This window comes from Polyodon spathula, chromosome 5 (assembly GCF_017654505.1).
Source record: "Polyodon spathula isolate WHYD16114869_AA chromosome 5, ASM1765450v1, whole genome shotgun sequence".
Taxonomy (NCBI): Eukaryota; Metazoa; Chordata; class Actinopteri; order Acipenseriformes; family Polyodontidae; genus Polyodon; species Polyodon spathula.
Window position 1 is genome coordinate 18,394,530 of NC_054538.1, and position 13,655 is coordinate 18,408,184.

A 13,655-nucleotide genomic window follows, 5' to 3' on the forward strand; every position below is an offset into this window, starting at 1 on the left:
CCGATCCAGAAAAAGGGAAACAAAACTGAACCAGGTAACTACAGACCAGTAAGCCTGACTTCTATTATATGCAAACTTATGGAAACTATAATAAGATCCAAAATGGAAAATTACCTATATGGTAACAGGGTACTGGGAGACAGTCAGCATGGTTTTAGGAAAGGGAGATCGTGCCTAACTAACTTGCTTGATTTTTTTGAGGGTGCAACATCGATAATGGATAATTGCAAAGCATATGACATGGTTTATTTAGATTTCCAGAAAGCTTTTGACAAAGTCCCGCACAAAAGATTAATTCTCAAACTGAACGCAGTTGGGATTCAAGGAAACACATGTACATGGATTAGGGAGTGGTTAACATGTAGAAAACAGAAAGTACTGATTAGAGGAAAAACCTCAGAATGGAGTGTGGCAACCAGCGGTGTACCACAGGGATCAGTATTAGGTCCTCTGCTATTCCTAATCTACATTAATGATTTAGATTCTGGTATAGTAAGCAAACTTGTTAAATTTGCAGACGACACAAAAGTAGGAGGAGTGGCAAACACTGTTGCAGCAGCAAAGGTCATTCAAAATGATCTAGACAAGATTCAGAACTGGGCAGACACATGGCAAATGACATTTAATAGAGAAAAGTGTAAGGTACTGCACGCAGGAAATAAAAATGTACATTATAAATATCATATGGGAGATATTGAAATTGGAGAAGGAATCTATGAAAAAGACCTAGGAGTTTTTGTTGACTCAGAAATGTCTTCATCTAGACAATGTGGGGAAGCTATAAAAAAGGCTAACAAGATGCTCGGATACATTGTGAAAAGTGTTGAATTTAAATCAAGGGAAGTAATGTTAAAACTGTACAATGCACTAGTAAGACCTCATCTTGAATATTGTGTTCAGTTCTGGTCACCTCGCTATAAAAAAGATATTGCTGCTCTAGAAAGAGTGCAAAGAAGAGCGACCAGAATTATTCCGGGCTTAAAAGGCATGTCATATGCAGACAGGCTAAAAGAATTGAATCTGTTCAGTCTTGAACAAAGAAGACTACGTGGCGACCTAATTCAAGCATTCAAAATTCTAAAAGGTATTGACAGTGTCGACCCAAGGGACTTTTTCAGCCTGAAAAAAGAAACAAGGACCAGGGGTCACAAATGGAGTTTAGAAAAAGGGGCATTCAGAACAGAAAATAGGAGACACTTTTTTACACAGAGAATTGTGAGGGTCTGGAATCAACTCCCCAGTAATGTTGTTGAAGCTGACACCCTGGGATCCTTCAAGAAGCTGCTTGATGAGATTTTGGGATCAATAAGCTACTAACAACCAAACGAGCAAGATGGGCCGAATGGCCTCCTCTCGTTTGTAAACTTTCTTATGTTCTTATGTTCTTATGAATTTGGAAAATGCTGACATTTGAAAGAACCTTATTGATAAAAAGTTTCTGCTCCTTCCCGGCACCTAATCATTTTGTGTGCAGCTCAAACTTACTTTAATGTTGTATCTTCCAAAGAAACCCTCAATACCAATCCAGTTTCATTAACATAAGGAAAGAGTTTCCATCCCAGTGGACATCAGTCATATCACAAAACCAGCACACATTGTAATAATTGTTCATCTCTGGTAGGAGGGGTTCAGGACAGGACTGAAGTGCACTGGCAGACAGTGACAGGAAGCTCTCAAGGAATGTACCCAGTGCCTTTTAATGAGCTTGAAATTCACAAAAATATTAAATACAAACATACCAGAGACACCTTGGAGCAGTGAGTGTCCAATCACGGTCCTGGAGGGCTATTCCACTCCAGGTCTAACTGGTAAATTATATCATTAACTACTTCACTGTCTGGATGGAGCTTTGAACCATTCAATGAAACAATTTAGAACAGGATTGGAACAAAGACCAGGAGTGGAAGGGCCAGCTCTGGACATCCCTCCCTTAACGAGTAGGATAGTGCTTTGAAAGAGTAAACATCCTAAAAATACCACAACATATTTAATTTACAGATATCATACAGTAGGTTTGCATAAGGCCTAAGTTATAGGTATAAGGCTCATAGATCCATGTTATTGGATACTGTAATAATGCTAAGTGATGTGTGGTATGGAGACACTGTGGAACTTAAACCGGCATGATTCATCCATACTAATCATGAGCAACAAAGTAAGGATGACAGATTTCACCAGCTGGGGCAAGTTCTTGTTGAGTAGTATTTGACATGCCCTGCCTGAGATCTATAAAGAGATTATATTACATTGTGCATCCCCATTCATTTACAGTAATTTTGATATCCATGCTACCAGAACTGTAATTCAATGAATAATGAATACAATTAAACTGTCATATTTGGAGATAGTGTGATTATATCATCTGTTCTCATCCTTTGTAAATCAAACAGTTTGAACTCATTTTTATGTTTGTTTAGTTTCTATATCTGCTAATATTATTTGTATTTTCTTTCCTTGAATACAGTGAAACAATTAGTAAACTACAACTGCAGCTACAAGTCTCAAATATAAATGTTGATCTGTGCCTTTGTTGCCACAGAATAGATTATCAAACAGTTAGGAAATGAAAAACATGACTGTGCACAAACAGCAGACAGAAGAACATGAACATCCAGACAATGATAGCACACACATTGGTAGTAACTGGGTCAGTGAAAGAAAGGAAGTACGCTACAGTAGAAAGACAGGAGGCAATGTTCAATAACTTTAAAATACTTACCAGAAAAGTAATGGGGCAGGGTTCTGGGATCCTCACGCTTGTTTTTTTTTCCACCAAAATATGTAATGTTTTGTGTCCCTGTGACGGAAAGATGAGTTCTGGTGATGAATCTTCCTCCCGACCTGTGAGGGCGCTAAAGAACGAGAGGAGAAGTATCTGGAAGGGCTGGCCTGACAGTTCGTTTCCGGGTCAGGGAAGTGGGTCAGCCTGGAAAGAAGCGCGACTCTGTTGTAAGACCGTATTGATTTGAAAGGTAAACGAGAAGCAGCTGCAAGTAATAAGGCAGCTGCAGCCGTTTACCTAGATATCATGCAGGATTACATATAGGGGCCAGGGTAACGCTGATCTTCTCCTTCGTTTGGGTTAAACGATTGGAGAGAGAGAAGGACTGAGAGAGGAGCTCTCAGAGTGGATTGTGTTCGTGTTTTGTATTGTTGTGTCTGTCCGGGTAACTGTCTGTTTTTTGTATTCAGCACTAGACAGTTAAGCACACCTCCGGAGCTGTCGCCAGGGTCAGCACGATCCAGAGCACCACTACACACCACACAAGCTGTGTCTTCACCGAGCACCTGCACGTCTTCACGCACCCAGGACTGGTGACCGCGTCTTGTGTTTTGGTTCGGGACTGTGCCCTGTTTTTGTTATCCCCGCGCTTTACACATTGTTCTGTATAGACGGGGATTTATTATTTTACGGTCACCAGACCTGGATTATAATTAAAGCACCCTTTTTCTCACTGAAATACCGTTGTCTGCCTATCACTCCTGCATCGCATCACCGCTACACTTGTTCCCCTTACCAGCCACTTTGCCACAGTCCCGTATTGAGAGGAGACACGACCTAGAGCATTTTTGCCTTCCCACAACCAGATTTCTCAGTGGAGCGCAACAGAAGGCTGGATACTACAGTATTGCACTCCATCAAGCTTTTATTTTTTTAATGGCAGTGCTGGCTGCCTGCCTGAACTTGATTGATAACTATCAAGGAATGACTGAACCTTCACTTTGTAAATTAAATGTCATTATTGGGTGAAAGATACTATCTCAGATTTACTTCTAATGAATCACTCACCAGTGTCCTGCTGAACGTACGGCAGATTGTCAATAAAAACGACCACAAATTAATATTTAGATTTTTGTAATGTTTTCTTTAGAATGTGAAGCAGCATGTGAGCCATATTTCTAAATCTTTAACTTATGAGTTATAATAGTTTCTGTTTTAGTCTGTATTAATAGTATAGTTTGAGATTCATGAAAATCATTGATAGTGAGAGCTTGCTTAATGAGGCTTTGTTTTTTTGGTTATGTAAAAATGGGTAAAAGGGTCTAGATGTGTCCTGCACTGTCTACACTCAAAGTATTAGTGTTTCTTATTTGCTTCTGCAACTGCCCCTTCATTAATAAGGGATTCCCCAACAATAAGAATGGGGCAGTTATGCCTGGCCAAGGGGTTCTCATTTGGCCTTCCCTGGGAAGGTGATAGATATCATTCATGGGTGCAGCTCTTGGTCTTGTTGGTTTTTGAAAATTCTATAGTACATGTTATGTTATACTACCCAGTGGGCACTTGGATAGGTGGCAAAGAGGCATGCATCGCTATGAATACACAGGGCAATATTTGTTTCATTGTAGCGTACAGTATGCATACAGTGAACATTCAGGAAGAAATGGCAGGCTTCCTTTAAACATTTCAATTGTTTTTATGAGCACTTTTTTTTTTTAATTGCTGTATAATCTGAACTATTGCAACAAAGTAGCTGTGACCCCCTTTAAAGTAACAGGTAGACATTGAAACGTCTGCTCATTTTGCAGACGTAGTGCGGACCTTTGTTACATTGTTCTGATTTTATATTCATTTATGGGTCGACGCAACGATGTCTTAAAAGAGAAATTTGGAAACTGAGAGTGGTGGTATCTGTTGTATAAAGCACTGGCTATCCAACAAATTGTTTGTTTCAGTACAAGGTGTATGTGCTTGTTGTTGTGGCATTAATACTGGTATACAGCCTTTCCCATTGCTTATGCTACAGAGAAACAAACTTACTTCAGCATGGCAGTCACACCCTTGATTAAAAGTGTGGTGTTCAACAACTTTGGAGATGAAATTTGTTTTTTAGTGACACCTTGTGGCTTTACTCTGGAATTACACTAAGAATACTGTGAAACCCAAAATGTAAACTGCATTAACCTTTTAATTTGTGTGTTTGTTTTGACAGGAAAGCCGTGTTATTGTGATTTGAATGAATAGATTTATTTATTTATTTTTTAAATAATGGTATCATTGTCAAAGGTCTGAAAGTTCCACAACAAAAAAACATGCACACCCTAGCCAAGAAGACCTGACTATATTACTGGTTTATCTTTTAACGGTGACCAGTAATTTGACACCTCACTCATGTACTTAAACTGTAGATGGCTCTTTTCCATTTGGAACATTTTGCTATGGGAACTTTGCTTTAACTTTCTTTTAGTTGGATTTATATAGACCGCGAACGCAAGCCTGGCCCAGATAAATGCTTTCATTTAAGGAGGTGGTTTACAAGAGCGCAGTAGAACCCCTTTATAAACGTTCGCTGCAGAGTACCACAGTAGAAGCACAGCAAAGTGCAGAAGAGTGTATCCTGATTGTTAAAAGCATGGTAAAGTGTAGACTAGCATAGTTAACAATAACCAGAACCGCAGCAAACGCATGGGCAATAGGTATGGGCAAAACACAGCAAACTGAAAGAGTACAGATTTATTGTTTAATTTAAATACGTATAGACCATTGTGTAAAAGCAAAACTGGATCATGCATTTTTGTAAAAAATACACAGCAATCCACCAGTCTTCAGCAGAACTGTAGCCCACTCTTCGTGAATCTTGGGTAAGGGGAACAGGTAACAGGCAACTTTCATTTAGCTTTGGGTGGCCTGCATTATTTCTCCTACTGCTTCCACTTATGTAGCCTTATATTGTGGTGTTTAGTATATAGAGTGTAGCCACCAAATGTTTTGGTTTGAGAAGCCCCGGTTTATCTGACCACATACTGAATTTCACATACAATCTTCGATGTTTTGGCCTGTACAGTATTCTTTCATACTGCTGGACATTAGCCAGATATACATAGTCTTTGGTTGTCAATAGCTTTAAAGAAGACAATATTTTATTTCAAGTTAAAATCATTCAATACAGAAACATTTATTTATTTTATATTGATGTTTTAAAGCAATTTTAAAAATATGGACACGATTGTATGTGTACCAATTTAGCATACAAAAAGACTAATAATGCAAGAATTTCAGTTTTTGTAAAATGCATTTATGAATTGAAGATTGTGTTTGTTTATTTGTTTTTTAAAATGTTACAAAGGTTCATTGCTCTGTAAGCCTGGGGATATAAACACATAAAAAGCTGCACCACAACTTTACAGAATGACCTTCATGATTTTGTGCATTGTGTTTGTTTTTTGTTGTTTTTTTTTTCTTTTTTTTCTTTATATATTTAATAATCATGAGAATATGTAAATTCTTCAAAAGTCTTTCAATAATTGACCACATCAGTTCACAAGATCAATCATTGCCATGTTTGGGTCAAAGTATACGCATCTGTGCAGCAACTGTTGTAAAACATTCTTGCATCAAAGACATGTAGGTGCAGCTGAACCCAATACAATACCATACACTTGACAAGATGCATTCACATTTATGTAACAAGCGATAACAACCAGCTTAGTTTTTATTATTATTATTACACTTTGAGTGATACTGATTTGTAACTAGGCCAGCAATGTATGTGGTCTGTTTCATCTTTGAAAGATTATGCCTAGCTCAGTGTCTACTGATTTCATTACATCCTACCCAGATCAAGACTTTACAACAACAGGTTCAAGTAAGAAATACCTTGTTCATATATACTACTAATATACCTGCCGACGTGCACCCTGCTCGTATACAGAAAAGCAGTAGGCACACAAATATGTTGTTGTCAATAATTCTGAAATTCTGTTGGGATATACTGGAAGTAATTGCAGCTAACAAAATCATTTCATAAACCTCACTTGTTTTGAACTTCAAATTAGCTACGAGGGTCTCAAATGTGCAGTTTTAAAATAAACACAAGTTACAGCAAACATGTATTTTCATTTTAAAACATGATGTCTGGGACTGTTTCAAGCTATATGAAATCAGTTTCTATGCTTTGTTTTAAGAATATCCATTACACCTCCTCTTCCTGGGTCATTTCGCCTCATCAGTGTCTTTTGGATCAAAACTTGTTCCTGCCTGAAAACATGTCAGTCCGTTGGGGATGACCTAAAAGAAGCCATTGAAGTGGTGGGGACAATTTCACCCTCCAGGTGAAATGACCAAGCAAGTGCAACTACTGCAACTGAAAGCATGCCACGTGGTTATAAAATGTGTTTACAGTATTTCTTAAACATGACATTTGATACCTTTTAAAACGAATGGTAACATAGGAAAGATTTATGGATTTTTGTTCGTAGCTAAAAATCACTTAAAATCAAAATAATAAACCGCCAGTATAAGGAAATGACACCTATACCATAAACACTATGGGCTATTTTACGTTTAAGCCTTCCCATACACAGAAAGATGATTACAATCTGGAAAATGTCTGAACTTGATTACCAGCGCATTACTGGTAATACAAAATAAATGTCAAATGCAATCTGCCTTTAACTGTAACTATTTTTTCTAAATGGAAAGGCAATTTTTTAAAAGAGGGGGGTCATGTGGAAAATAACCCTTCAATGAATGCATGTGGATGTCTAGTGTACCCCAAAGGCTTACCTGGGATAGACTATTATGATTTTTTTAATTTGAATAATACTTTTTAAACTTTACTTAAACAACTTAAAAAAAAAAAAAAAAAACAACTGTACATGCATTATACTTCTTGTGGGAAAGTAATGCAATACAATGTGTTGTGATCAAGTAACACTCCTTCAATCGGGTGGGTTTATTAAGGGTTAATAGCATAACATAACTGCATTGTTATCAAACTACTGTATACTATTTTCACAGATTAGTAATAATTCAGAGAGTATCTGATTTAAAAAGTATAGTCATGTATTTTACACCAATGTTTTGTTTCCATCTGCCACAGCAACCACTTTGAAAGTGAACTGAAATCAGCCCTGTCTGTTTCCATCTCAAACAAACCAAGATCAAACTGCTTTGAATTGGGACTCAGTCAGCTCCAATTAGTGTGCTCTAAATGTAGGCAAGTACCAAATAAACCTTTAATATGAAGGACAGGTGTTGAACCTAGGACATAAAGTAAGTAGGATGGAGGGCTGTCAATTGATTTTACCATCTGGGAATACTGGAGGTAGGTGACCTTTGTGTAAGATTAGAATGTAGACTGAAGCTGGAACCAGCAATAGACCAGGTTTAATTCTGAATTAGGGATGTATAGATTGACATTATGATGGACATGGAAAAGTGGCTTTAGAGTTCTTTGTTGCAGGAATAAATCCAACAATGTTTTTAGGGTATAAATAATATTGTTTTCATTTTTAGTGAGCAGCATCCTTTAGGATGTTATTTCTGAAAAAAATCATGAATTCCCTATCCCCAGCTGCACATACTTTACATCTACGTTTTGGGCTAATTCACAGCAGAAGTGAACTGGTTTGTTTGCTCTAGTGGACTTCATCATACTAAAACTGAATCTGGAACTACACATGATGTGTTCAGGATGACAATGGGCAGAAAGTCTAATTGTCTCCAAATAAGAATATGGAACCTAATGTGCTGCTTTTGCTTCTACTCAATGATGAAGAGAGGAGAAGCAGACGCAGGTTTCCATTTCCCTTGTAGGTGTTTTCCAACAGAGATCACTGGTGAACAACAGTAGATTTTTTGATTGGAAGAGCAACTCACAACGTAACAAAAAACGCCCAATGAAATATAAAACAGCATGCATTGAGAACTGTAGACATTTTACTGAGCCACAATAACGGGGGACTTGTATCATAATCATATTCTATTAGAATGCCAGGTTTATCACTGGCTTATATTTATTTTCCACTTTAAGTTAATAGGTTTGGGCCCAGATATTCAAAAGGTTTGCGCACCACGCAGAGGGTTATGCGTGTCACAAATGGTTGTTAAGCACGAATGGGCAAAATGTGCCATGTTCAAAAGTTCTTTTTGCGTTCCACAACCCATTTTGCGCTGTGCACAAATATAATGTTATGCATTGCACAATTTGCGAGATCCTGCCCTGTTCGAAGTTATGCGCCAAGCACAAAACTCCAGCACTCACTCATCCAATCAATGATGTGAAATGCAGACGCTTTCCGAGGTAACACCCAGTGATCATATAAGGAGTATATCTATATAATGAGTATATTCAAAAGAACGACTGTGATAGCAGCATCACTAGTTTAATACATGTTTAAAAAATAAACAGGGAAGCTGTAATCATGATTGTTCTTTCGGACCAAAAGAAAACTAGTCACATTCCCCAAGCAGGTTTCTTGGTGCTGAAAGAATAACTCCCAAAACAGAATCAAGAGTACAGCAAGGTATCATAGTACATACCATCGGTATGTAACAGACCGATCCAGAAGACACTAAACAACTACCTGTATAATGCAGGAAAGCTTTACTTTAATAGACACATACAGCAGAATATCAACCCTAGATCGATCTGACAACAGTTTGCACCTCCTTAACTTGCATTGACATAGATTTCAAAATCAAAGACACTCCTTATACAGTAGTAGGCTAGGCTACTGATTACTGTGATAGTAACAGGCTAGGCTACTGATTACTGTATTTGGAAAATGTAAGTTAATGTACGAAAGGTGCTCCTTTCTTATTCCACTGCCCATTTTATTTAATTTGCATTAATTGCCCACCAGGTTTTTCACCTGCCACACAGCCAGTAATGTGACTAGTGTGGCTGTCTCTTGTAATAAACATTGGTTTTTCATGGAGTTCCTGAAGAAACATAAATCAGCAAAATATATAAATATATATATATATATATATATATATATATATATATAGATATATATATATATATATATATATATATATATCCCGCCAAATTGCGCAATGCATACATTGTATTTGTGCACAGCACAAAACGGGTTGTGGCACGCAAAGATCAGTTTAGAATATGGCACATTTTGCGCATTCGCATATAACGGCCATTTGTGACATGCATTACCCTCTGCACGGTGGTGAAACCTTTAGAATATCTGGGCCATCGTCTCTTGTAGTCTGAGTAAGAGAATCACAATCTGTGTACAAAAGTGACATTTACAGTATAAAGAGATAACATATACACAACGTGTTAACTTTTTTAAAAATCTTAAATTGTACTGTACATTCTATGCACTGGACGACAGCTGTACACAGTCCTGGAATTTTGGAAAATCCATAACTGTGATTGGTTGCTTTCTTATATAATTTGCAATATCAGGTGATCTGTTTGAGAATTCTAGACAGGGACTTGCATTTGAGGATTTGAATCTATTCCAGGCATGTCAAAGGATGCTGCATTGTGAAAAAGCGGTGTAATTTCCATAAGCTTCAAATAAACATTATGCAAAGTGTATAAATATTTTGTATAAACATAAGACATCAAAAATAGACACTTCAAATACACAGACACCATTTAAAATACTTGCACTTTGTCTAAACCATGTAAACACCATCTCACACTGAATACAAAAGCAGCTTTTACACCAGCTCTGTGCTGACAACACTAATGGACTGGACATCCCTTACAAAGGCAGTTTGGGGACCACCAGAATTACAATATTTGCAAACAGTTAAATAGAACATAGGATGAAAAAAAAAATTATTGCATTGGATAGTTAGCTCAATAGTTGATCAATGGTAGTTAATCTGGGTATTCAAAGACTACTTTCATAAAAACCTAATCAACCCAAATACAATCTTCAGAAACTGGAAAGAGCAAATACAGTTCCCACAGTTGCTAGTCCACTGATGAAGATGTATTTGCCAATTTGATGATAAGGGTTACACTTATGTTGCCATGTCTTGCTTTAATGATTTCTAACTACAGATATTGGCAGGTCATTGGGGAAATCCTATACCAAGTTTAGTCCCCAAGTGGCTCATCTAGTTAAAGCACTGCCGCTGGGAGCGCAGGATGAGTCACAGCTTGGACAGCACCAGTTCGTGTCTGGGCTGTGCAAAGAGGCCGAACTTTGCTGGGGACTCCGAAGGGGTTGTCACTTTGGCTCTCACACTCCCAGGGTTGGGGATGGGAAACCAGCAGGGATTGCTTCTCCTCATCATGCAACAGCGAACTCTACTGTCCAGACACCACGCATATTCAGAGTGGATAAAAGGTAGGGCTGATCTCTGGCTTTTGGGATCAATAGCCCACACACCTCTGCTCTGGATTGCTAGGCGTAAATGCGATTCTGGCTTTAGGTTTGTGAGATTGGAGGACACTCATATGCTCTCAGAACATCTGTGCTGTGTGGGGATTAGCTGCAGTGAGGAGAAAAAACATACAAATAAAAAAATAATAATTGGTCACTCAATTAAAAAAAAAAAAAAAAGGAACTTAGAAACAATAGCACTTTTCATTTCATTATTAGGTCTTAAAAATATGGTTGAAAAGAGGAATTTGCTTAATAGCAGCTTCACTGGGTTAGAAAGAGCCTGTACTGTACTTAGCAACGTCATCATGGAACTGGTATTCATCATACAATACACCCTGAATTATATACAGTACCATTAGGAGGAATGCAGAGGGATTATTTTACGGAAAACAACAGATTGCCTTTGCTGGTACTGCTGCTTGCGGCGCTTTCTTTTCTCCCACTGGCACAACAGCAATGTTTTAAAAGTGGTTCGGAAAGTTTTATTGCACAGTGCATAACACATGGGGTTCACTGTGCTGTTCACGTAGCATAACCAGTAGCCCAAGTCCCATAATGTTTTTGGGATACATTCGTCACAAAAAGTGTTCACTAACACCATGATATTGTATGGTGTCCATGTGATGATAAAGGCAAAAAGGATTGCACTGAGAGTCTGTGCAGCCTTTTTCTCTTTCACAAGTGACATTCTTTTCCGTTTTGTGATCTGCGTTCTGGCTTTTGAAGCGAAACTTTTTGCCAATGCTGCGTCCTTGAAGGATAAAGGCATTGATGCAGACTCAGTCGCTGGGGAAACTGCCACAGAGGTCTTGGATGTTTCTACTGTTGGCATTGACTGAACTGGAGTCTTAGAGAAATGCTGGTGGTAGCTGTTGTCCTCCTTTTCATTGTTCTCTTTCTTGGATACCCTGTCCTTACTGTTCACATTTACTCTGCGGTGATCATCTTCAGACATGTCCAAGTCGTCTATTGCAGACAGTTGGGAGTTTACTGTGGTCTTGAGGCCGGGTAGATTTAACACGATGGAGTAAATGGCTCGGGTCGTAGGTATTTCTTCTTCATCTGAGGAACCAGATTGATCCAGGGAAGCGGCAGCACCGTTGTTGTTCCAACTATCACAGCTGCTGTGCTCCTGGTCTCCTTCAGTGCTGGGTTTCCATGACTTCATCATTGGCAAGAAGTTGCAGCGACCTTGCTTCTTTCTAGCTGGCCTCCTCAGAGCCGGTTGTGTTAACTCATAGCTGCTGCAGCTCCGTGAGCTGCCTGTCTGGTGGACAAATTGTGTTTTCTCTGAATCTCGGCCAGAAGCCTGCAACCCAGCCAGTTCTTTGGTGCGCTTCTCTGTTTCCTTATAGATTCTCCAATACAATATGGTCATGATGGTAACAGGTAGATAAAAGGCAGCTATCGCAGTACAAAAAGTGATGATAGGCTCGGAGAGGAACTGGATGAAGCATTCGTTATGAGGCACGGTGCGCTTTCCAACAAAATATTGCCAAAACAAGATGGCTGGTGCCCACAGAACAAAGGAGATGGACCAGGCCAGGCCAATCATTATTCCGGCCCTTTTGGTTGTTCTCTTAGCTCGATAAGTGAGTGGTCTGGTAACAGAAAAATACCTATCAAAACTTATGACTAAAAGGTTCATGACTGAGGCATTGCTAGCTACATAGTCAATGGCAAGCCACAGATCACACGCCAAGTTCCCCAAGGCCCACTGATCCATAATTATATAGGTAGTATAAAGGTTCATTGAAATGACTCCAATGATTAAATCTGCACAAGCAAGACTAAGCAGAAAATAATTATTGACCGTCTTTAATTGCTTGTTCATTTTGAAAGACACCAAAACCAGGATGTTACCGACAATGGTCACCAGGGATAAGCTGCCAGTGAACAACACAATCAGGATAACTTGCCAAACCGCATGTCCTCCGAGAGCGGCAAAGGTTGGTGTGGGTGGCTGGGTGACATTATATGAGGGTGGAAGGTCTGAGTCATTAAGTAGCAAATCAAAGTGGTCCTGCCATCTGGTTCCGTGGAGAAACTCTGTATCCTGGTAGCCTCCAATCCCTGAGGAGCTGGCTGTTAATATCCAGCTGGGTACTGTGCTGTTGTAGTTCAAGTTCATTGTGACTTTCTGGCATATTCTGAAAAAAACAAAACATGAATTAACAGCTGGGTTACTAACATGTGGCTTTGTCCTGCAATCCACCAGCCAATTTTTGATTTGCTGGTAGACCACATGCAGGAATACATTATTACCTTATTGCTATTCTAGATTTTTGTGCATGCATGCTGTGAGATATCACTACGCATCTCCACTGTTCTCCATACAATTAAAAGGTTCGTTGACCCTTTAAAAACTGACCCGACACAAAAGTTGAGGTTTAAGTGCTGACGCTCTGTGTTTAATTTACAAAATAAACAAAACTGAAAACAAAAACCTAGCTCTCTGAGCACTAACTACACACTTCAGGATTCTAACTAATTAATCGCACAGGTAAGCTGCTTATTGGTTCACAAAACAGTTTCACAAACAAAACAAAAAAAAAGGTTTAACA

At 38.7% G+C, this 13,655-nt stretch overlaps 1 protein-coding gene across 1 annotated transcript; it reads right to left on the reverse strand.

Annotated features, from left to right (window-relative positions):
• Positions 1–11,364: 11,364 nt before the first annotated feature.
• On the reverse strand, positions 11,365–13,222 carry LOC121315472 (muscarinic acetylcholine receptor M3-like). Its single transcript, XM_041249585.1, has one exon. It carries the CDS (start codon positions 13,220–13,222, stop codon positions 11,447–11,449), a length of 1,776 nt encoding a protein of 591 aa, XP_041105519.1. The 3' UTR covers positions 11,365–11,446.
• Positions 13,223–13,655: the final 433 nt, after the last annotated feature.

Excerpts from the sequence above, each read along its gene's own strand:
- LOC121315472 (XM_041249585.1), bottom strand. The coding sequence starts at position 13,222 with ATGAACTTGAACTACAACAGCACAGTACCCAGCTGGATATTAACAGCC.